The following is a 22,242-nucleotide window of genomic DNA, read 5'->3' as shown; positions in this document are numbered from 1 at the left end:
CGGAAGAGTCTGTGCAAAGGCCCTGTGGTGTGGTGGCTGGAGCAGACTGTGGGGGACCAGGCCAATGGGGAACTAAGTGCACGTGCCGTTCCCTTCCCCTGGCGCCCTCAGAAACCTGCTGTCCAACCCCTTCAACTGCAACTGCCACCTGGCCTGGCTGGGCCGCTGGCTGAGGCAGCGGCGCGTGGTCAGCGGGAACCCACGGTGCCAGAGGCCCTCCTTCCTCAGGGAGATCCCCATCCAGGACGTGGCCTCCCAGGACTTCACCTGCGAAGGTGAGCAGGGGGCGGGGCGGGCACCCAGGGAGGGATGGGACAGGCCCAGCCCCCGCCCAGGCTCCACCCGGCTCCTGGACTCCCGTCACTGCATCTCAGTGGGGCGGACATGGCCCTCCTCGAGCTCAGATCCCGGTGAGCTCCGGGAGGACACCTGCGTGTCCCCCAGGGGCCGCGCTGGGGGCCCTGGTGCTGGGCATCCTGGGAGCCCTGGGCCCTGTCTTTCTTTCATAGCATGTTCTCATTAAAACATGGCACCGGCAGCTCACGCCTGTTCCCCTCGCTACTCGCGAGCCTGAGATCTGAGGATGGGGGTTCAGAGCCAGCCTGGGGTGGGAAAGTCTGTGAGACTCTGATCTCCACCAAGCAGCCGGAAGTGGCGCTGTGGCTCGAGTGGTGGAGCACTAACTAGCCTTGAGCACAAAAGCTCAGGGACAGCGCCCAGGCCTTGAGATCAAGTCTCAGGACCAACACTGACAGAGAGAGGCGGGGGAGAGGGAGAGAGAATGGGGAGGGGGGGGAGCCCAGCCCTGTGTGTGGGACATGCACACGGGAAGACCTGAGGCCGGGGCTCTGTTCCCAGAGCCCGGGTGTGTTTCAGCCAGCAGCACAGTTAGGGAAACGACGGGAACACTGGTGAGACCTCCTTCCCCTCCCTCCCTCTCCTTCCTCGAGGCTCTGCCAGCAGCCTCGAAACACCAGGAAAGGCAGACAAGTCCTGCCACGGAGGACACCAGCCCCTCCCTTCACCCTGGCTCTGGTTCATTGCCGGGGTGAGGCAGCGCACGCTGACCATCCCACTTGCCTGACTCTCCCCTGCTGGGCTCTTCACCCTCCGTGCTCACCCTCCCCGGTCTCTGCAGGCAACGAGGAGAGCAGCTGCCAGCCCAGCCCGCGCTGCCCGGAGCCGTGCACGTGCGTGGACACCGTGGTTCGGTGCAGCCACAAGGGGCTACGCGGCCTCCCCGCCGGCATGCCCAGGGACGTGACGGAGCTGTGAGTGCCAGCCTCGGGCATCCGCCTGGGTGCCGTCCCCGGGAACTCTGCCACACCCAGCTGCGGGAGCAGAGGAGAAGGTGGTAGAGAAGGAGCCCGGGCAGGGGTGGAGACGGGAGACAGGGGCTGCTCTCCAGCCCCGGCGGTGGGAGCGCCTTCCACTGGAGAGCCAGGCCAGGCCCGGTGCGGTGGCTCACGCCTGTAATCCTAGCCACTCGGGAGGCCGAGCTCTGAGGAAGCCAAGGCTCCGCAGAGCCGCCCAGCCCGGCAGGGCAGTCCCCCGCGGAGCTGGTTCTCCCCATGCACATCGTCACTCTGCTCCTGTGCCCCAGGTACCTGGAAGGAAACCACTTGACCACGGTGCCCAGGGAGCTGGCCACTCTCCGCCACCTGACACTCATGTGAGCAGCCTGCGGGGGGGGGGGGGGGGGAAGGGGGCTGTGCTGCTCCTGTGAGTGCTGCGGGCACTGTGTGTGTGTGTGTGTGTGTGTGTGCACACTTAACTATCCACTTACTCGTGTAAGTGCATGGGAGAATGAACCAGAGCTGCAATGGAAGATGAGCATTAGGATGCGTGCACACTGGGCCAATAGCTAAAGAGGTGGGAGGGTGCATGGTGGGTGGACAGAGAAGGCAGGTGGGTAAATAGGACAGTGACTGGGTGTATAGGTGGGCGAGGGAATGGAGGAGTAGGTGGGTGGGTGGGTGGATGAACTCGTGATTGGATGAGTGGATGAGGAGGTGGATATGTGGCTGAGTGGATGAGTGATTGGTAATGTGTGGATGGATGGGTGGATGCATGAATGGATGGACATGTGGATAAATGGATGGATGGATGGATGGACATATGGATGGACAAATGGATGGATGGATGGATGGATGGACAGGTAGATGGACAAATTGATGGATGGACAAATGGATGGATGGACAAATGGATGGATGGGTGGACAGGTAGATGGATGGATGGATAGATGGATGGATGGATAGATGGATGGACTGATAGATGGGTGGATAGATGGATGGATGGATGGTTGGATGGATGGATGGATGGGTGGGTGGATGGATGGGTGGATGGATGGATGGATGGATGGATGGATGGATAGATGGACAAATTGATGGATAGATAGATGGACAAATTGATGGATAGATAGATGGTGGATGGATGGATGGTGGGCCAGATGGTTGGATGAATGAACAGATGGACATATGTGTGGACATGTACATGGACAGACAGAAAAATGGGTGCATGCATGCATAGATGGATGGATGGTCAGATGGATGGATGGATGGATGGATGGATGGATGGATGGATGGACAGATGGATAGATGGGCAAATGGATGGATGGATGAACAGATGGACATGTGGATAGACAGACAGATGGATATATGGATGCATGCATGGATGGATGGTCTGATAGACGGATAGATGGATTGGTGGTAGCTGCATAGATGGATGGATGCATAGATGGACGGATTGATGGACATGTGGATTAGATAGGTGAATGGATGAGTAGATGGGTAGATGGGTTAATGATAGGAGGATAGACAGGTGGATGCATAGACTGATGGATGGTCAGCTAGATGATGGATAGATGGTGGTTGGGTGGAAAGACAAGTGGACAGACAAATGGACGGATGGATGGGATGCAAATGTGACTCGGGGAAATCTTCCTTCGAACACAGCCAACGGTAAGCCATGGCCCTGTGTTTTGCTCCTCCTAGCGACCTGAGCAACAACAGCATCAGCGTGCTGACCAACTACACCTTCAGCAACATGACCCACCTGTCCACCCTGTGAGTAGAGGCCGGCGGCCCGCCGACCGTGCCCCCAGCGGCTCTGCTCTTTGCTTTGCCAGGGCAAGGGGTTGGGCCTGGGTCACCGGCAGGAAAGTGGGCAGAGGAGGGGGCAGAGGCTGGCCTCGTTCATGCAGACACCCAGCCTCCTCCGCCCCGCAGGCCTCTGCCTCCAGCATGGTGTCTTGCTCAGATGCACTGACTCCTGAGGCTTTGTGTGTGCTTGGCCCAGCGGGAGGCCGGCGAGGGGCCGGCCCTGGGCCCTGGGGGAGGCAGAGGCCAGGAGCCAACGCGCTTCCTGGCGTTGACTCTCCCTGTCAGGGTCCTGTGTGGGTGCGTTTAGACGGGGAAGGGGGGGGCTGTGTACCTGGGAGTGGCCGGCTGTACCCCGGGGCTCATCCACACCCGGGCATAGCTGGGGCACGGCCCGACACCTGGCGCCTCCTTCCGCAGCATCCTGAGCTACAACCGGCTGAGGTGCGTCCCCATCCACGCCTTCCACGGGCTGCGCTCCCTCCGAGTGCTGTGAGTCCCCGGGGCCCGGGTTGGGTTTTCGACGGCTAGGGGCGGTGGGGGGGGGGGTACAGGGAGGGTCAACCTGAGGGCCTGCGTCCCACGCCCCCCCTCCCGAGGCCCATCCGGCCACCGCCATGGGGGAGCCCTCCCCCCAGCAAACTGCACAGCCCCTGGGGCCCTGCGCGGGCCGGAGTGGGACAGGACCCAGGGCCTGGCGCGCCACATCGGTCCTCCAGGGAGCCCTCCGTGCAGAGGGCCACGCCCAGCCTCCCTCTGGCTTTGGGTATGGCGCGGGCCTCCGCTCCTCGCGGCGTCAGACCATTCCAGCCCCTTGCCCGGCCCTCCCCAGCCCTCCCCAGCCCTCACCCCCACCCCCACCCCCATCTACCAACTGTTATGATTAAGTCGACTGCTCAAAGTGGATCTCTGTACACCCGTTCACAATTAGGGGAGCTCTGGTTGGGACAGCTCAGTGGGTGTCAGAGAGGGAAGAACAAAAAGAAATAGCGTTTGTCTGCCCGCTGCCTCTCAGGGGGGTAAGGGGGTGCCCGGCACCACCCCCACTTCCCCAGCCCTCCGCATACGCCATCAGACGGAAAACTCATCTCCGTGCGATACGCTTGGCTCCTTGAATGAAGTGCCAGCAGGCTAGCCGGGCGCCAGAGACTCACGCCTCTCACCCTAGTACTCAGGAAGCTGAGATCTGAGGGTGGTGGTTCAAAGCCGGCCCGGAGAGGCCACCAAAAAGCCATGGCTCACATGGTACCACGGCAGCCTTAGGTGAAAAAACAAAAAGCAGCAATGTGGGAAGGGTTTTACCACCTAGCCATGCCCAGAAGAAAGAAACATCATTATTATTCCATGTAAACACTGACGCTATGAGAAAGACAGTGGCGAGACAGTGGAAGGAAACGCGGACGGCTGAAACACAGCCACGTCTGTGATAAGGAAGCAGAGGTTAAGAGGAGAGAAGATAATAACGAGGCAGCAGAGACAGTTGCGGGAGACCTCGGGGCCTTTTGAAATCCGCAGCTTCATTGTCTGCAAGTGGATTTGAGCACCCATGCACGCACCCCCCAAATCTTTCTTTCTTTTCCCTGCCATTCCTGGGCCTTGAACTCAGGGCCTGGGCGCTCTCCCTGAGCTGCTTTTTGCTCAAGGCGAGCGCTCTACCACTGGAGCCACAGTGCCACTTCCGGCTTTTTCTGTGTACGTGGTGCTGAGGAATCGCACGCAGGGCTTCGTGCGTGCTAGGCCAGTGCTCTGCCACTGAGTTGGCAGTTTCCAATGCTTCTCACCGCTGGGTTCACCTGATCCCACGGCCTTCTGTGGCAAGTCGTGCTTTATTCTCCCCACGGTATAGCAGGAAAGTGAGGCTCTGAGCGGGGTCAGCACAGGGTTACAGAGCCGGCAGGCTGGCCGGGTCCAGCTCAGGCTGCAGGTGACCCCCCCCCCCGTCCATCTCCTCTGAAGCCCCACAACCCACAGGTAGATACGACCTCTCCAAAATGGAGACTTGGCACCTACCACCATGAACAGGGGCTGGGTTCTGACTCCATCCAGGGCTCTGGGGTGTGAAGCCGAACTCCCTTCCTCCCCCAACCCTCTGCTTTCATGCAGAGGAACTCTGGGCACCTGCACTGGGCTGGGGGCGGGGGGTGAGGGGAGAATCAGCCGGAGCTGCCAGCAGGGCGGCTCTGGGAAGCACCGAAGGGGCTGAGCCAGGCCCAGACTGCGGCCTCCTGACCTGTGCCTCCTGCCCCAGGACCCTTCACGGCAACGACATCTCCAGCGTCCCCGAAGGCTCCTTCAACGACCTGACGTCCCTGTCCCACCTGTGAGTAGCCCCCACCCCCCCACCCCCCACCCCCCCGTGCGCACCGGTACCCAAGGGCAAAGATGCTCACATCCTTTATGCAAAACAGCCTGATTTGCATGCGCCCCACCCATCTTCCACCATATAAATGCTGCGGAGATGGTTGCTTTACAGCCTGGCTTAGGGAAGAAAGGCAGTCTCTACCTGAGGGGCCTGGCCACGACTCTTTCTCTTACTTTTGGCCCTCAGTTGGTTGCATCTGCCCAGGTAGAACCTGCAGGGCAGAAGGATTTTCTACTGCTAGATTTTTGACAGATCTTGAGTTTGTAACACACACACACACACTTACTTCAGTTCATGCATCCTCTCTCTCTCTCTCTCTCTCTCTATATATATATATATATATGTTTATGTGCACATACATATACTTGATAACATGTTATCATTCTAACAAGTATTGTGTACAGTGATATTTGTAACTATAGGAAATTGCATCATAAACGTGACAAAAGAATAGAATTTTTAGCTGGGTGCCGGTGTCATCCTAGCTTCTCAGGAAGCTGAGATCTGAGGATCATGGTTCAAAGCCAGCCCGGGCCAGAAAGTCCGTGAAACTCTGATCTCCAATAAATGACTCAGAAAAAGCCAGAAGTGGAGCTGTGGCTCAAGTGGTAGAGCGCTCGCCTTGAGCACAAAGAGGCTCAGAGACAGCAGCACCCAGGCCCTGAGTTCAAGCCCCAGGATCAGAAAAAAAAAAAAGTATCATTTAAAAAAAATAAATTCTAGAATGTTCTTCCTAACACCACTTGGACCACACCTAAGAGCTCCCTCCACGTCCCCCACCCACCCACCCACCCCTGCCCTGGGTCTTCAGGTCGAGTGACTTGAGGCTGCTCCCTAGGTTCAGACCGCAGAGCAAAGCCTGAGAGGTGGCGGACTCGGTGGGGTTGGGAATTCAGCTTCTCCTACGGGCGCCAGGTGGGACCCCACCCCATCCAGCCCCAGCATGCAGGTTCTGCCCGTGGGCGGGCCTCACACCTCCTTCTACCTCCTAGGGCGCTGGGAACAAACCCTCTGCACTGTGACTGTAGCCTGGCCTGGCTCTCGGAGTGGGTGAAGGCCGGATACAAAGAGCCCGGCATCGCCCGCTGCAGCAGCCCCGAGTCCATGGCCGACCGACTCCTGCTCACCACGCCCACCCACCGCTTCCAGTGCAGGGGTAAGTGCTGCCGCTTCCCCCCTGGGGGGTGGGGGTCGGGGGGCCTGCTCTGCCCCCCTGAGTCACGGAAGCCCTCCTGCACTGTGCGCGCGCTACCGCACGCTCTGCGTCTGAACCTCCAGGGTCACAGATCCCTCAGCATCCAGGGGAGACTAGACCCCAGGGGTACCAAAGCCCCCCTTACCGGGTGTCAGATTTCCTCAAAAACTGCTATAATAGGACCTACTAGGATACAAACACGGGATAACATGTTGCTGTTCTATGCTGTTTGGGGCGCAATGAGCAAAAGTCGAGGCCCTGCATTTGGCTGGGACTCTGTGACTGCTTCCTGTGGTGGGTTGAACCTGCACACATGACCCCCCCCCCCCCCGCCCCGTTCCTGGGACAGACTGAGGTCTGACCTCAGGGCCTCACACGCACCCGGCAGGCAGGCAGGCAGGCAGGCGCCCCCAGACTCCAGCCTCTCAGCCAGCCCTGGTTATTCCACGGTGGTTCCGTCCTCTGCATCCCCAGCGCCCGGGGTGACAGATGCATCGCGGGTGTGGCCTTGGTGGTCCTCCCGATGCTGGCTCTAGAGCAGCTGGGGGTCCCGGCATGAGCCACCGTGCCGGATCAAGAACATACACTCCCAGCGCACATCTTCTCCCCGTGACGGTACCACGTCAGACTCCATGCTCCTCATCTTTATGCGCAGACTTCGTGTCCTCTGAGTGCCTTGTTTTCTTTATGAGTTATACGGGGGAGGATTTGGTTGTGACATTTCCACACACGTACGCAGCCAAGTCCCTTTTGCCTTCCTAAAACAAGTTCAGCTAGTTTCACCGCTCTATTTTTTTTTTTTCTTTTTTTGGCCAGTCACGGGGCTTGAACTCAGGGCCCGGGCTGTCCCTGAGCTGCTTTGTGCTCAAGGCTAGCGCTCTACCCCTTGAGCCGCAGCGCCACTTCCGGTTTTTTCTGTGTATGTGGTGCTGAGGAGTCGCACCCAGGGCTTCATGCGTGCTAGGCGAGCGCTCCACCACGGAGCCACCTTCCCAGCCCCTCTTGTTGCTTTGGTTTTTGTCACTTTGTGTTTGGACTGTTTGAGCTAGGACCCATTAAAGTCCTGCGATGCAGTTCACCTGGACACGGGGGGCCCTGGTTGGTCACAGCTGCCCGCAGCACAGATACCCTGCCCCTTGGCAAAGCTCCATGATGGGGAGGGGAGGTGGAGCTTCCCCTCCAACCTCCTGCTGAAGGAAGCCAGCGGGAGACCCTTGACTCCATCCTGGGGGGAGGGGAGGCCCCCAAACACCATCCCAGCATCGCCCCTGGGCAGCTTCCTGATCTGGGGAGCGGCACTGCCGGAAGGACTTCCTTGTGTCTCTGGCCTTAGCCCAGGCCCATGTAAGATCCCCGTAGAGCCCCGGCCCAGCTTCCCGGACCGTGAAGATACACCCAGGGTTCCTCATTATGGTGCATTGTTCACAGATTAGTACCCAAATTGGATCAGGCTAATTCCTGTAACTGATGCCACTGCGGAGAGCTTCTGGGAAGCGTCCCGCTGTGACTCCCGCTGGCTGGACGCTGGATGGCAGCTGGCTGACTGGGACTCCAGCCAGACAGAGCCAGCCGCGCTGGGGCTCGGGCGTGGGGAGTGGCAGCGAGGGGAGGGAGGGAGGGCGGGCGGTGGGCAGTACCCCCCTCCCCGGGGGCCTGCCCCTGACACCCTGCTCCGCCGCCCAGGGCCAGCGGACGTCAGCATCGCGGCCAAGTGCAACGCCTGCCTCTCGGGCCCGTGCAAGAGCAACGGCACGTGCCGCCCGGACCCCGTGGAGCATTTCCGCTGCACCTGCCCCCCCAGCCACAAGGTACAGCGCGGCGTCTTCTCTGTCTCGGCCTCAGGGCGGGGAGGCTGTGCCGACGATGGCCGTGCCCAGGCCGGCCTGGGCAACTCCGTGTCCCAGTTCGTTTACTCTCCTCCATGCCAGTCAGAGGGCACCCCACGTCCCCCCACCCCCCGCGTCCCCCACAGAGTCCCGGCAAGGATGCCCTGGGGCCTGGGAGGAAACACTACCTTTGTGTTTTCTCTGTGGGACCGGGGGAAATGACACCCCCAAAGCCAGAACGTTGAGGTGCCCCTGGGTGAAGGCACCCCTCCCCCGACCCCTGCCTCGCCCCCCTCGCCCCCAAGTCCTGTCTGGAAGAGTTGCTTGCAGCATGAGAGGCCCTGAGGAAGGCAGGGTCTGCAGGCCTGCCCCCCCTTCCCCTCCAGCTCACCACCTCGGCCAGCAAGGGCATGAAACCAGTCCACCTGCGTGTCCTGGGGCGTGGACACAGGGCCGGGCACTGTCCCTGAGCCGTTGTGCATGGGTGGTGGTGGTGCTAGACAGACAGAGAGACAGGTAGATGGACGAAGTCAGGTGGGCCTTTTCTGTGTGGTGTGAGGCCAGCACCAGTGTTTCGGAACATTCTGGATTTTGGATTTGAGCATTAGGGGTTCTCAGCCTGGGTTGTTATTATTCCCTGAGGCCCGTGGGGCTGGGGGCTGGGGAGGGGGGTGCACAGAGGCCAGGCCTGTCCCTCGGCCCAGCCTGCCTGCCTAGTGCCAGCTGCTTCCCAGCTCCAGCAACCCCATAGGCAGAGCCTGACCTCACCCGCCGAGCTGCCCGCAGCCTGAGCTCACTGCACTAGTGAGAACAAGCCAGTGCCTCGCCCCCCCCCCCCCCCGCTCCGGGTCTGCTGGTCGCCCCAGGACCTTTGTCCACCCTCCTGGGCTGGGTGCTGAGTTCACCCTAGCAGAGGTCAGGAAGCTTCATCTTCAGCCGACAGAGAGGAGATGCATCCGGAACGCATCCAGGACAGGAGGGCGTGGTGACGCTGGCGTCACAGGCCCTGGGCTCCATCCCCTCGGCTTCTCCCGGAGGAGGCTGGGAGCTCCCAGGGCCTCGTGGGTCCCTCCCCAGACCCCTGTCCCTCTCGCATCCCCCAGGGCAAGGACTGCGCCGTGCCCGTCAACCCCTGTGCCCAGGACCCCTGCCGGCACGGCGGCACCTGCCACCTCAGCGAGGTCCACCGGGAGGGGTTCAGGTAGGCACTCGGGCCGCCGCTCACCCGGGCTGTTACCCCACCCCGCACTGTGCAGAGGAGGAAACAGAGGCAGCAAGGGGGGGGGGGAGTCCTTTGCCCAGAGTCACCCAGCCAATGGGATGGCTGGGACCGGCCTCCAGAAGCCAGCGGCACAGACCGCTGCACAGACATGAGCCATTCCAGAAGCCACCTCCAGGTGGGGGGGGGGGGCTTCCGGAATGAGGTGACAGGAGGTTAGAGTGGGAAGACCCAGGGAACCGTTTCTTGGTGTGTCCCCGAGAAACACCCGACTAACCGACTGCCCCAGCCTCTCTCTCCACGCTTCCAACCCGCCTCTCGGGGCGCCTGGCTCCCCGCCCTCCCCACAGCTGCTCCTGTCCGCTGGGTTTTGAGGGGCATCGGTGTGAGGTCAACCCGGACGACTGTGAGGACAATGACTGCGAGAACAACGCCACCTGCGTGGACGGCATCAACAACTACGCGTGCGTGTGCCCGCCCAACTACACGGGTCAGTACGCCCGCCTCCCCGCCCCCCACCCCCGGCCCGGCCCGCACACGCCTCTCCCCGCCAGACAGCCCCGGTCCCCAGCCATCCTGTGCCCTGAAGGACAGGAGGATCCCACGGCTGCGGTCTCAAGACCAAAACGCCCATGTCCACACCCACCTGTCCCCCTGGCCTAGGCATCCCCCGCTATCCACCCCCTCGTCCCCCGACACCTGACTTCTCTTCCCCGCGCCCGCCAGGCGAGCTGTGTGACGAGGTGATCGACCACTGCGTGCCCGGGATGAACCCGTGCCAGCACGAGGCCAAGTGCGTGTCCCTGGACAAGGGGTTTCGGTAAGGCCAGGCTGCGCAGCCCCAGCGTGGCTCACCGGCTGGGTCCCCACCAGTCTGGGGTTGAGGCTCTGAGTGGACCACGCCCTCCCTGCCTGCCTCCCTCCCTTTCTTCCCCTCTCCCTCTCTCCTGCTATGCGTTTCTCTGTTTCTGCCTCCTTCGTGTTCTGATCTTCTCAGTATGTTTCCCTTTGCACACACCTCTGTCTCTGGTGGGTTTTCTCTTTCTCTAGGTTTCTGCTAAGAGACAGAGATCATGGAAGGATGGATGGATGGATGGATGGATGGATGGATGGATGGATGGATGGATGGGTGGATGGGTGGATGGATGGATAGATGGATGGATAGATGGATGGATGGAGGGAGGGAGGGATGGATGGATGGATGGGTGGATGGATGGATGGGTGGATGGATGGATAGATGGATGGATGGATGGATGGGTGGGTGGATGAGTAGGGAGATGGGTGGGTGGATGGATAATGGATGTGTGGATGGATGGGTGGATGGGTGGGTGGATAGATAGATTGGTGGATGGATGGATAGATGGATGGATGGGTGGATGAGTAGGGAGATGGGTGGGTGGATGGATAATGGATGTGTGGATGGGTGGGTGGATAGATAGATTGGTGGATGGATGGATAGATGGATGGATGGGTGGATGGGTAGGGAGATGGGTGGGTGGATGGATAATGGATGTGTGGATAAATGAACAGATAGATGATGGATGGATGGTGGCTGGGTAGATGGGTGGGCAGATAGATGGATGATGGATGGGTGGGTGGTAGATGGGTAGGTAGATGGATGGATGGATAATAGCTGGGGGTCAATGGATGGACTGATCAGTGGATGGATGATGCATAGGTAGATAGATCAATGGATGATGGACTGCCTACGTGGATGGATGGACAGTTGGGTGTATGGATGCATGATGGGTGAGTGGATCGATAGCTGGATGGTTGATGGATGGGGGGGTGGGTGGATGAGTGGGTGGCTGGCTGGATGGATGATGGATAGATGAATGGATGGGTACATGGGTTGATGGATGGATGGATGAGTTAGTAGATGAATGGATGAATGATGGATGAGTTTGTGGATGGGTGGATGGATGGGTGCATTATGGATGTATGAATGGATGATGTATGTGTGGATGGATGCACGGGTGGATAGAGATTTCCCCTTTCTTCTTTTTCCCTTTTTCTCTTTGCCCTCCTCCTCTCCCCTCTCTCCTCCTCTCTCTATCAGCCCATCTCCTGACTAAAGCTAGAGAAGCAGAGCCATTCCGGGACAGGCCGTCTAAAGTGTCTGGTTACCGCCCACCCAGGTTCCCAGGCCCACAGCAGGGCTGCCAGGGGGTGGGCCTGCCGGAGGGAGGGGGGGACAGGAAGGAGCTCAAAGGCCGCCCAGCCACGGTGGAGAGGCAGCGGCTTCTGGGGAATGCGCGTGCGAGTCTGAGGTGGGGGGGCGTGAGAGAGTCTGAGACCCAAATGGCAGGTCAGATGCTACAGCGTCTTTAAGGAGGACGCCAGCCAGCCAGAGAGCTCAGAGCACCTCCTTCCTGCGCCTCTTCCTGCTGGGGCACCGACCTTGACCTCTGGGGACAAAGGCTGGGATTGTTAGTGACATGCAGGAGGGGTCCAACCCATCAGGACCTGAGGGTGGGGGTGGAGGGGCCTGGGAAGGGGGGGTGCGGGCCCTGAGCCACCCGCCTTCCAGGTGCGACTGTGCGCCCGGCTACAGCGGGAAACTCTGCGAGACGGACGACGACGACTGTGTGGCTCACAAGTGCCGGCACGGGGCCCAGTGTGTGGACGCGGTGGACGGCTACTCCTGCCTCTGCCCCCAGGGCTTCAGGTAGGACGGGGAGGAGGCAGCCTGGCACCAATGGACACAGTGGTGTGGGCGGGGCTATGCCTGAGGGGCGGGGCCCAGCTTGCGGGCAGAGCTGGCTGATTGAGAGTGGGCGGGGCCTACTGTGGGTTGGTGCTCCTTGCATGCAATGGGATGCAAACCATGCAGATTGACCTTGGGCAAAGGCTAACTGCACAGCTGTGAGCCCGGAAGGAGTGTTTCCAAGGCCAGTCTGTTCCAGAGCCCACTGGATGAGTCCCTGAGACTCCATCCAAAAGCCAGACTGGAACCGTGGCTCAAGCAGTAGAGCACCGGCCCAACAAGCAGAGCCAGTGTGAGCCCCCAGACACTCCGGGAATTCCCAGAAGGGGCAGAGCAGGCAGAGACTTAGAGGAAGAGGACTGGCGCTGGTGTCAGCTGCGGGGCGGCCCACCGCGTGCGTGGGCCGGAGGTTTCTTAGGAATAACAGATGCTTCCTCTTCTCGGCCCGCCCCTTCTCCCTCACCCCCACGCCCCGGCCCCTCCCTCCAGCGGACTGTGGTGCGAGCACCCCCCGCCCATGGTCCTGCTGCAGACCAGCCCCTGCGACCAGCACGAGTGCGAGAATGGCGCGCAGTGCATCGTGGTGCAGCAGGAGCCCACCTGCCGCTGCCCGTCCGGCTTCGCGGGCCCCCGCTGCGAGAAGCTCATCACCGTCAACTTCCTGGGCAAGGACTCCTACGTGGAGCTGGCCACCGCCAAGGTCCGGCCCCAGGCCAACATCTCCCTGCAGGTGGGCGTCCCCACCCTGCCCTGCCTGCCCTGGGAAGGACCCCAAGCCCTGGCTGTGCTGAGCCCAGCCTGGGCGCCCCGAGTCACGTCCCCCTAAGCACCTCAAGCCTGGCCAGGCAGTCCGTGAGCACCGTGGGCGTGTGTAGTAGGTGCTCACTGAGGGCCGGGTGAGCACTGACTGCCGGCCCGGCCGCTGTCCCCGGACAGGTGGCCACCGATAAGGACAACGGGATCCTCCTCTACAAGGGGGACAATGACCCGCTGGCCCTGGAGCTGTACCAGGGCCACGTGAGGCTGGTGTACGACAGTCTGAGCGCCCCGCCCACCACGGTGTACAGGTGAGGAGCGGGGAGGGGAGGCCCTGCCGCAGCCGCAGCACTGGCTCCCCCGGGCTCCGTCGCCACCTACTGGGCACACTCAGCACCCAGGTGGGGGGCGGTGGTGGCCGTGGGGGGGGCGCACAGGGCCTGAGCAGGAGACGCCAGTTCAAGGCTGTGCGGCTCATGTCCAAGTGGAGTCACTGTGCTGTGTGATGTGTGCGTGTTCTGTGTGTGTGTGCTCTGTGTGTGTGTGCTCTGTGTGTGTGTGCTCAGTGTGTGTGTGCTCTGTGTGTGTGCTCTGTGTGTGTGCTCTGTGTGTGCGTGCTCTGTGTGTGTATTGCGTGTGTGTGCTCTGTGTGTGCGTGCTCTGTGTGTGTGTGTGCTCTGTGTGTGTGTGTGCTCTGTGTGTGTGTGTGCTCTGTGTGTGTGTGTGCTCTGTGTGTGTGTGCTCTGTGTGTGTATTGCGTGTGTGTGCTCTGTGTGTGCGTGCTCTGTGTGTGTGTGTGCTCTGTGTGTGTGTGCTCTGTGTGTGTGCTCTGTGTGTGTATTGCGTGTGTGTGTGTGTGCTCTGTGTGTGTGTGTGTGTGCTCTGTGTGTGTGTGCTCTGTGTGTGTGTGTGCTCTGTGTGTGTGTGTGCTGTGTGTGTATTGCGTGTGTGTGCTCTGTGTGTGTGTGCTCTGTGTGTGTGTGCGCTCTGTGTGTGTGTGCTCTGTGTGTGTATTGCGTGTGTGTGCTCTGTGTGTGTGTGCTCTGTGTGTGTGTGCTCTGTGTGTGTGTGCTCTGTGTGTGTGCTCTGTGTGTGTGTGCTCTGTGTGTGTGCTCTGTGTGTGTATTGCGTGTGTGTGCGTGTGTGTGTGTGCTCTGTGTGTGTGTGCTCTGTGTGTGTGCTCTGTGTGTGTGTGCTCTGTGTGTATGTGCTCTGTGTGTGTGTGCTCTGTGTGTGTATTGCGTGTGTGTGCTCTGTGTGTGTGTGCTCTGTGTGTGTGTGCTCTGTGTGTGTGTGCTCTGTGTGTGTGCTCTGTGTGTGTGTGCTCTGTGTGTGTGTGCTCTGTGTGTGTGCTCTGTGTGTGTGTGCTCTGTGTGTGTGTGCTCTGTGTGTGTGCTCTGTGTGTGTGTGTGTGTGTGCTCTGTGTGTGCTCTGTGTGTGATCTGTGTGTGTGCTCTGTGTGTGTGTGCTCTGTGTGTGTATTGCGTGTGTGTGTGTGCTCTGTGTGTGTGTGCTCTGTGTGTGTGTGCTCTGTGTGTGTATTGCGTGTGTGTGCTCTGTGTGTGTGTGCTCTGTGTGTGTGCTCTGTGTGTGTGCTCTGTGTGTGTGTGCTGTGTGTGTGTGCTCTGTGTGTGTGCTCTGTGTGTGTGTGCTCTGTGTGTGTGTGCTCTGTGTGTGTGCTCTGTGTGTGTGTGTGTGTGCTCTGTGTGTGCTCTGTGTGTGCGTGCGCTCTGTGTGTGTGTGCTCTGTGTGTGTGTGTGTGTGTGCTCTGTGTGTGCTCTGTGTGTGTGCTCTGTGTGTGTGCTCTGTGTGTGTGTGTGCTCTGTGTGTGTGCTCTGTGTGTGTGCTCTGTGTGTGTGCTCTGTGTGTGTGCTCTGTGTGTGTGTGTGTGTGTGCTCTGTGTGTGTGCTCTGTGTGTGTGTGCTCTGTGTGTGTGTGCTCTGTGTGTGCTCTGTGTGTGTGCTCTGTGTGTGTGTGTGCTCTGTGTGTGTGTGCTCTGTGTGTGTGTGTGTGTGTGTGTGTGCTCTGTGTGTGCTCTGTGTGTGTGCTCTGTGTGTGTGTGCTCTGTGTGTGTGTGCTCTGTGTGTGTGCTCTGTGTGTGTGTGTGCTCTGTGTGTGTGTGCTCTGTGTGTGTGTGTGTGTGTGCTCTGTGTGTGCTCTGTGTGTGTGCTCTGTGTGTGTGTGTGCTCTGTGTGTGTGTGCTGTGTGTGCTCTGTGTGTGTGCTCTGTGTGTGTGTGTGCTCTGTGTGTGTGTGCTCTGTGTGTGTGTGTGTGTGTGCTCTGTGTGTGCTCTGTGTGTGTGCTCTGTGTGTGTGTGCTCTGTGTGTGTGTGCTCTGTGTGTGTGCTCTGTGTGTGTGCTCTGTGTGTGTGCTCTGTGTGTGTGTGTGTGTGTGTGCTCTGTGTGTGCTCTGTGTGTGTGCTCTGTGTGTGTGTGCTCTGTGTGTGTGTGCTCTGTGTGTGTGCTCTGTGTGTGTGTGTGCTCTGTGTGTGTGTGCTCTGTGTGTGTGTGTGTGTGTGCTCTGTGTGTGCTCTGTGTGTGTGCTCTGTGTGTGTGTGCTCTGTGTGTGTGTGCTCTGTGTGTGTGTGCTCTGTGTGTGTGCTCTGTGTGTGTGTGTGCTCTGTGTGTGTGTGCTCTGTGTGTGTGTGTGTGTGTGTGCTCTGTGTGTGCTCTGTGTGTGTGCTCTGTGTGTGTGTGTGCTCTGTGTGTGTGTGCTCTGTGTGTGTGCTCTGTGTGTGTGTGTGCTCTGTGTGTGTGTGCTCTGTGTGTGCTCTGTGTGTGTGCTCTGTGTGTGTGTGTGCTCTGTGTGTGTGTGCTCTGTGTGTGTGTGTGTGTGTGCTCTGTGTGTGCTCTGTGTGTGTGCTCTGTGTGTGTGTGCTCTGTGTGTGTGTGCTCTGTGTGTGTGCTCTGTGTGTGTGTGCTCTGTGTGTGTGTGCTCTGTGTGTGTATTGCGTGTGTGTGTGTGCTCTGTGTGTGTGTGTGCTCTGTGTGTGTGTGCTCTGTGTGTGTATTGCGTGTGTGTGCTCTGTGTGTGTGTGCTCTGTGTGTGTGTGCTCTGTGTGTGTGCTCTGTGTGTGTGTGCTCTGTGTGTGTGTGCTCTGTGTGTGTGTGCTCTGTGTGTGTATTGCGTGTGTGTGCTCTGTGTGTGTGCTCTGTGTGTGTGTGCTCTGTGTGTGTGTGCTCTGTGTGTGTATTGCGTGTGTGTGTGTGCTCTGTGTGTGTGTGCTCTGTGTGTGTGCTCTGTGTGTGCTCTGTGTGTGTGTGCTCTGTGTGTGTATTGCGTGTGTGTGTGTGCTCTGTGTGTGTGTGTGCTCTGTGTGTGTGTGCTCTGTGTGTGTATTGCGTGTGTGTGCTCTGTGTGTGTGTGCTCTGTGTGTGTGCTCTGTGTGTGTGCTCTGTGTGTGTGTGCTCTGTGTGTGTGTGTGTATGTGTGCTCTGTGTGTGTGCTCTGTGTGTGTGTGCTCTGTGTGTGTGTGCTCTGTGTGTGTGCTCTGTGTGTGTGTGCTCTGTGTGTGTGTGCTCTGTGTGTGTGCTCTGTGTGTGTGTGTGTGTGTGCTCTGTGTGTGCTCTGTGTGTGTGCTCTGTGTGTGTGTGTGCTCTGTGTGTGTGTGTGTGTGTGCTCTGTGTGTGCTCTGTGTGTGTGCTCTGTGTGTGTGTGCTCTGTGTGTGTGTGTGCTCTGTGTGTGTGTGTGTGTGTGTGCTCTGTGTGTGCTCTGTGTGTGTGCTCTGTGTGTGTGTGTGCTCTGTGTGTGTGCTCTGTGTGTGTGTGTGCTCTGTGTGTGTGTGTGTGTGTGCTCTGTGTGTGCTCTGTGTGTGTGCTCTGTGTGTGTGTGTGTGTGTGTGCTCTGTGTGTGCTCTGTGTGTGTGCTCTGTGTGTGTGTGCTCTGTGTGTGTGTGTGCTCTGTGTGTGTGTGCATGTGTGTGTGTGCTCTGTGTGTGTGCTCTGTGTGTGTGTGTGCTCTGTGTGTGTGCTCTGTGTGTGTGCTCTGTGTGTGTGCTCTGTGTGTGTGTGCTCTGTGTGTGCTCTGTGTGTGTGCTCTGTGTGTGTGCTCTGTGTGTGTGCTCTGTGTGTGTGTGCTCTGTGTGTGTGTGCTCTGTGTGTGTGTGTGCTCTGTGTGTGTGTGCTCTGTGTGTGTGTGTGCTCTGTGTGTGCTCTGTGTGTGTGTGCTCTGTGTGTGCTCTGTGTGTGTGCTCTGTGTGTGTGCTCTGTGTGTGTGCTCTGTGTGTGTGTGCTCTGTGTGTGTGTGCTCTGTGTGTGTGCTCTGTGTGTGTGTGCTCTGTGTGTGTGCTCTGTGTGTGCTCTGTGTGTGTGTGCTCTGTGTGTGTGTGCTCTGTGTGTGTGTGTGTGTGTGCTCTGTGTGTGTGCTCTGTGTGTCTGTGTGTGTGTGTGTGTGCTCTGTGTGTGCTCTGTGTGTGTGCTCTGTGTGTGTGTGCTCTGTGTGTGTGCTCTGTGTGTGTGTGTGTGTGCTCTGTGTGTGTGTGTGTGTGCTCTGTGTGTGTGTGTGTGTGTGCTCTGTGTGTGTGTGCTCTGTGTGTGCTCTGTGTGTGTGTGTGTGTGTGCTCTGTGTGTGTGTGCTCTGTGTGTGCTCTGTGTGTGTGTGTGTGTGTGTGCTCTGTGTGTGTGTGCTCTGTGTGTGTGTGCTCTGTGTGTGTGTGCTCTGTGTGTGCTCTGTGTGTGTGCTCTGTGTGTGTGCTCTGTGTGTGTGCTCTGTGTGTGCTCTGTGTGTGTGTGCTCTGTGTGTGTGTGTGCTCTGTGTGTGTGTGCTCTGTGTGTGTGCTCTGTGTGTGCTCTGTGTGTGTGTGCTCTGTGTGTGTGTGCTCTGTGTGTGTGTGTGCTCTGTGTGTGTGTGTGCTCTGTGTGTGTATGTGTGTGTGCGTGTTCTGTATGTGTGCGTGTGTGTGCTCTGTGCATGTTCTGTATGTGTGTGTGTGTGTGTGTGCTCTGTGTGCGTGCTCTGTGTGTGTATGTGTGTGTGCGTGTTCTGTATGTGTGCGTGTGTGCTCTGTGCGTGTTCTGTATGTGTGTGTGTGTGTGCTCTGTGTGTGTGCTCTGTGTGTGTGCTCTGTGTGTGTGTGTGCTCTGTGTGTGTGTGCTCTGTGTGTGTGTGCTCTGTGTGTGTGCTCTGTGTGTGTGTGTGCTCTGTGTGTGTGCGTGTTCTGTATGTGTGCGTGTGTGCTCTGTGCGTGTTCTGTATGTGTGTGTGTGTGTGTGTGCTCTGTGTGCGTGCTCTGTGTGCGTGTGTGCTCTGTGCGTGTTCTGTATGTGTGTGTGTGTGTGCTCTGTGTGTGCGTGTGCGTGTGTCCGGGGCGGCGCGCAGGCGCGCTGGGTGGGAGGCCTTCTCGGTGTTGCCGTAGTAAGCGGGTCGCCCCCCTCTCCTGCCCAGCGTGGAGACGGTGAACGACGGGCAGTTCCACAGCGTGGAGCTGGTGATGCTGAACCAGACCCTGAACCTGGTGGTGGACAAGGGCGCCCCCAAGAGCCTGGGGAAGCTGCAGAAGGGGCCGGCGGTGGGCGCCAACAGCGCCCTCTACCTGGGAGGTAACGGCCCGCGCGGCCCTGCGCCCCGGGCGCTGCTGCTGCTGGGGGGGAGGGACTCTCCGGGAGAACGGGACTCAGGGGTGCACCCGGGAACCAGGGGCGGGGCAGGGCCTGGTCACTGCTCAGGGGCGGGGCGGGGCAGTCACTGCACGGGGGCGGGGTGGGGCAGGGTGGGCCTGGTCACTGCGCAGGGGCGGGGCAGGCCTGGTCACTGCGCAGGGGCGGGGCTGGCCTGGTCACTGCGCAGGGGCGGGGCCGGCCTGGTCACTGCACAGGGGCGGGGCGGGCCGGTCACTGCGCAGGGGCGGGGCCGGCCTGGTCACTGCACAGGGGCGGGGCAGGCCTGGTCACTGCACAGGGGCAGGGCAGGCCTGGTCACTGCGCAGGGGCGGGGCGGGCCGGTCACTGCGCAGGGGCGGGGCCGGCCTGGTCACTGCGCAGGGGCGGGGCAGGCCTGGTCACTGCGCAGGGGCGGGGCCGGCCTGGTCACTGCACAGGGGCGGGGCGGGCCGGTCACTGCGCAGGGGCGGGGCGGGCCGGGTCACCGCATAGGGATGGGGCGGGCCGGTCACCGCGCAGGGGCGGGGCGGGTCACCCCTCCCGCGTCCCCCCAGGCATCCCCACCTCCACGGGGCTGTCGGCCCTGCGCCAGGGCACGGAGCGGCCGCGCGACGGCTTCCACGGCTGCATCCACGAGGTGCGCATCAACAACGAGCTGCAGGACTTCAAGGCGCTCCCGCCGCAGGCCCCCGGCGTCTCCCCCGGCTGCAAGTCCTGCTCCGTGTGCCGCCACGGCCTGTGCCGCGCCCTGGACGGCGACAGCGTGCTGTGCGAGTGCCACCCGGGCTGGGCCGGCCCGCTGTGCGACCAGGAGGCCCGCGACCCCTGCCAGCGCCACAGGTCCGCCCCACCCCGCCCTCCCCGCCCTCCTCCCTTCCCCTCCTTCTTCTTTCTCCCTCTTCCTTCCTCCTCCCTCTCCTCTCTCCCCTCCCCTCCTCCCTCCTCTCCTCTCCCTCCTTCCCCTCCTGACTCTCCTCCTCCTGTCTGCCCCCCAGCTGCCTCCATGGCCAGTGTGTGGCCGCTGGCCGCTCCTATGTGTGCAAGTGCGTGGAGGGCTACGGGGGGCCTCTGTGTGACCGCAAGAACAGCTCAGCCAGCGCCTGCTCTGCGCTCACGTGCCACCACGGGCAGTGCCACGTTTCCGGCCACGGGGAGCCGCGCTGCTTGTGCCAGCCGGGCTTCAGCGGGGAGCACTGCCAGCAGGGTGAGGAGGGGCGGGGGAGGGAGGGGGAGGGGAGGAGGGGAGAGGGTGGGGGAGGGAGGGGCAAGGAGGGTTGGGTATGGGGGAGGGAGGGGGAGGAGGGTTGGGTGTGGGCGCTGGCTTGGACATGGACAGGTGCTCTAGAGACGAGAGCTAAGACTCCTGAAGCATAGACTTTCGGGATTTTGTAGGGCTTCTTCCCTGTCTTCTTCCGGCCCCTCCTGTCTCCTGTCCTTGCCCAGCCCTCCCCAGCCCTCCGTCCTCTGTGTCCTGTGTCATGCGGTAAACAGAAAACCACTCCCCGGTCTCACCCATTCTCTTTATCGCCAAATCACCCCGGTTATTGAGGGTCTCTCTTTGTGTGCCTTTGTGGTAAGCTCCAGAAAGGAAAGATGGGGAGAAGGTGGATGGAGTGAGGGACAGTTGGTCTGATGGAAGAAAGGTGGATGAATATAGTTGGGCAAATGGATGGGTGAGTAGATGGATGGATGGATGGATGGATGGACCAATGGATAATTGGTCTGATGGATGATTGAATGAGTGGGTGGAAGGTAAATAAATGGATGAACAGTTCTGATGGATGAGTGAATGGAAGGTGGATGGATGGATGGATGGATGGATGGAGTGATTGATGATGGAGGGATGGATCAATGGATGGATCAATAATGGATGGATGGATCAATGGATGGATTGATGATGGATGGTTGGGTGGATGGATAGATGGACCAATGGGCAGGTGGTCTCATGGATGGATGAATGAATGAGTGGATGGAAGGTAAATGGATGGATAGTTGATCTGGCGGGCAAATGGCTAGACCAATGGACAACTGGTCTGATGGATGAGTGAATGGAAGGTGGATGGATGGATGAATGGACTGACTGATAGTCTGATTGATGGTGGATGGATGGATGGATGGATGGTTGGGCAGATGGATGGATGATGGACTGATCAATGATGGATAGAAGACGGATGGGTGGATGGGTGGATGGATGGATGGATGGATGAACTGATCAATGATGGATGGTTGGGTGGGTGGATGAATGGACCAGTGGACAGGTGGTCTCATGGATGGATGAATGAATGAGTGGATGGAAGGTAAATGGATGGACAGTTGGTCTGGCGAATGCTTAGACCAATGGACAATTGTCTGATGGATGAGTGAATGGAAGATGGATGGATGGATGAGTGGACTGACAGTCCGATCAATGGTGGATAAGTGGGTGGATGGATGGATGGACAGACAGTTGGTTTCACAGATGGGCGGATGGATGGAAGATGTGCGTGAGGATGGATGAATGGACCGGTGGACGGTGGGTCTGATGGAGGATGGACAGCCCACAGTCCCCCGCCCCCCAGCCCTGACGCCCAGTCCGACCCCCGCAGAGAGCCCGTGTGTGGGCGAGGTGGTCCGCGAGGCGGTGCGGCGGCAGCGGGGCCAGGTGTGGTGCGCCACGGCGTCCCGGGTGCCGATGCTGGAGTGCCGGGGCCGCTGCGGGCACCGCTGCTGCGGGCCGGTGCGCAGCAAGCGGCGCAAGTACGTGTTCCAGTGCCCGGACGGCGCGTCCTTCGTGGAGGAGGTGGAGAGACACCTGGAGTGCGGCTGCCGGCCCTGCTCCTGAGCCCGGCCCGGCCTCCCCGCGCGCGCGTCCACGCAGGAGAGAGGCGCGGGGAGGCCTCCCCGCGCGCACGCGTCCATGCAGGAGAGAGGCCCGGCTCCCCGCGCACGCGCGTCCACGCAGGAGAGAGGCCCGGCCTCCCCGCACGCGCGCATCCATGCAGGAGAGAGGCCCGGCTCCCCGCGCACGCGCGTCCACGCAGGAGAGAGGCCTGGCCTCCCTGCGCACGCGCGTCCACGCAGGAGAGAGGCGCGGGGAGGCCTCCCCGCGCGCACGCGTCCACGCAGGAGAGAGGCCCGGCTCCCCGCGCGCGCGCGCATCCATGCAGAAGAGAGGCCTGGCCTCCCTGCGCACGCGCGTCCATGCAGGAGAGAGGCCCGGCTCCTCGCACGCGCGCATCCATGCAGGAGAGAGGCCCGGCCTCCCTGCGCACGCGCGTCCATGCAGGAGAGAGGCCCGGCTCCCCGTGCGCACGCGCGTCCATGCAGGAGAGAGGCCCGGCTCCTCGCACGAGCGCATCCATGCAGGAGAGAGGCCCGGCTCCCCGTGCGCACGCATCCATGCAGGAGAGAGGCCCGGCTCCCCGCGCGCACGCATCCATGCAGGAGAGAGGCCCGGCTCCCCATGCGCACGCATCCACGCAGGAGAGAGGCCCGGCCTCCC

The 22,242-nt window shown here is 60.2% G+C and overlaps 1 protein-coding gene across 1 annotated transcript in view; it reads left to right on the top strand.

The window, feature by feature from the left end:
- Slit3 (slit guidance ligand 3) overlaps window positions 1-21,860 on the top strand; it is a 252,676-nt gene extending 230,816 nt beyond the window's left edge. Inside the window, exons 19-36 of the mRNA XM_042670215.1 lie at window positions 112-275; window positions 1,139-1,271; window positions 1,604-1,672; window positions 2,994-3,065; window positions 3,519-3,590; window positions 5,347-5,418; window positions 6,453-6,616; window positions 8,339-8,463; window positions 9,585-9,682; window positions 10,051-10,190; window positions 10,427-10,520; window positions 12,231-12,368; window positions 12,897-13,137; window positions 13,344-13,474; window positions 18,547-18,701; window positions 19,316-19,601; window positions 19,757-19,965; window positions 21,347-21,860. Coding sequence (XP_042526149.1) covers window positions 112-275; window positions 1,139-1,271; window positions 1,604-1,672; window positions 2,994-3,065; window positions 3,519-3,590; window positions 5,347-5,418; window positions 6,453-6,616; window positions 8,339-8,463; window positions 9,585-9,682; window positions 10,051-10,190; window positions 10,427-10,520; window positions 12,231-12,368; window positions 12,897-13,137; window positions 13,344-13,474; window positions 18,547-18,701; window positions 19,316-19,601; window positions 19,757-19,965; window positions 21,347-21,582 — 2,599 coding nt within the window. The 3' untranslated portion in view covers window positions 21,583-21,860. The remainder of the gene's footprint in view (window positions 1-111; window positions 276-1,138; window positions 1,272-1,603; window positions 1,673-2,993; window positions 3,066-3,518; window positions 3,591-5,346; window positions 5,419-6,452; window positions 6,617-8,338; window positions 8,464-9,584; window positions 9,683-10,050; window positions 10,191-10,426; window positions 10,521-12,230; window positions 12,369-12,896; window positions 13,138-13,343; window positions 13,475-18,546; window positions 18,702-19,315; window positions 19,602-19,756; window positions 19,966-21,346) is intronic.
- Window positions 21,861-22,242: the final 382 nt, after the last annotated feature.

The sequence above is a fragment of the Dipodomys spectabilis genome, unplaced genomic scaffold (assembly GCF_019054845.1).
Source record: "Dipodomys spectabilis isolate Male_0828 unplaced genomic scaffold, ASM1905484v1 ptg000528l, whole genome shotgun sequence".
In the NCBI taxonomy this organism is placed as follows: domain Eukaryota; kingdom Metazoa; phylum Chordata; class Mammalia; order Rodentia; family Heteromyidae; genus Dipodomys; species Dipodomys spectabilis.
The sequence above is the reverse complement of the archived record's forward strand: the minus strand, read 5'-3'. Positions and strand labels throughout refer to the sequence as shown.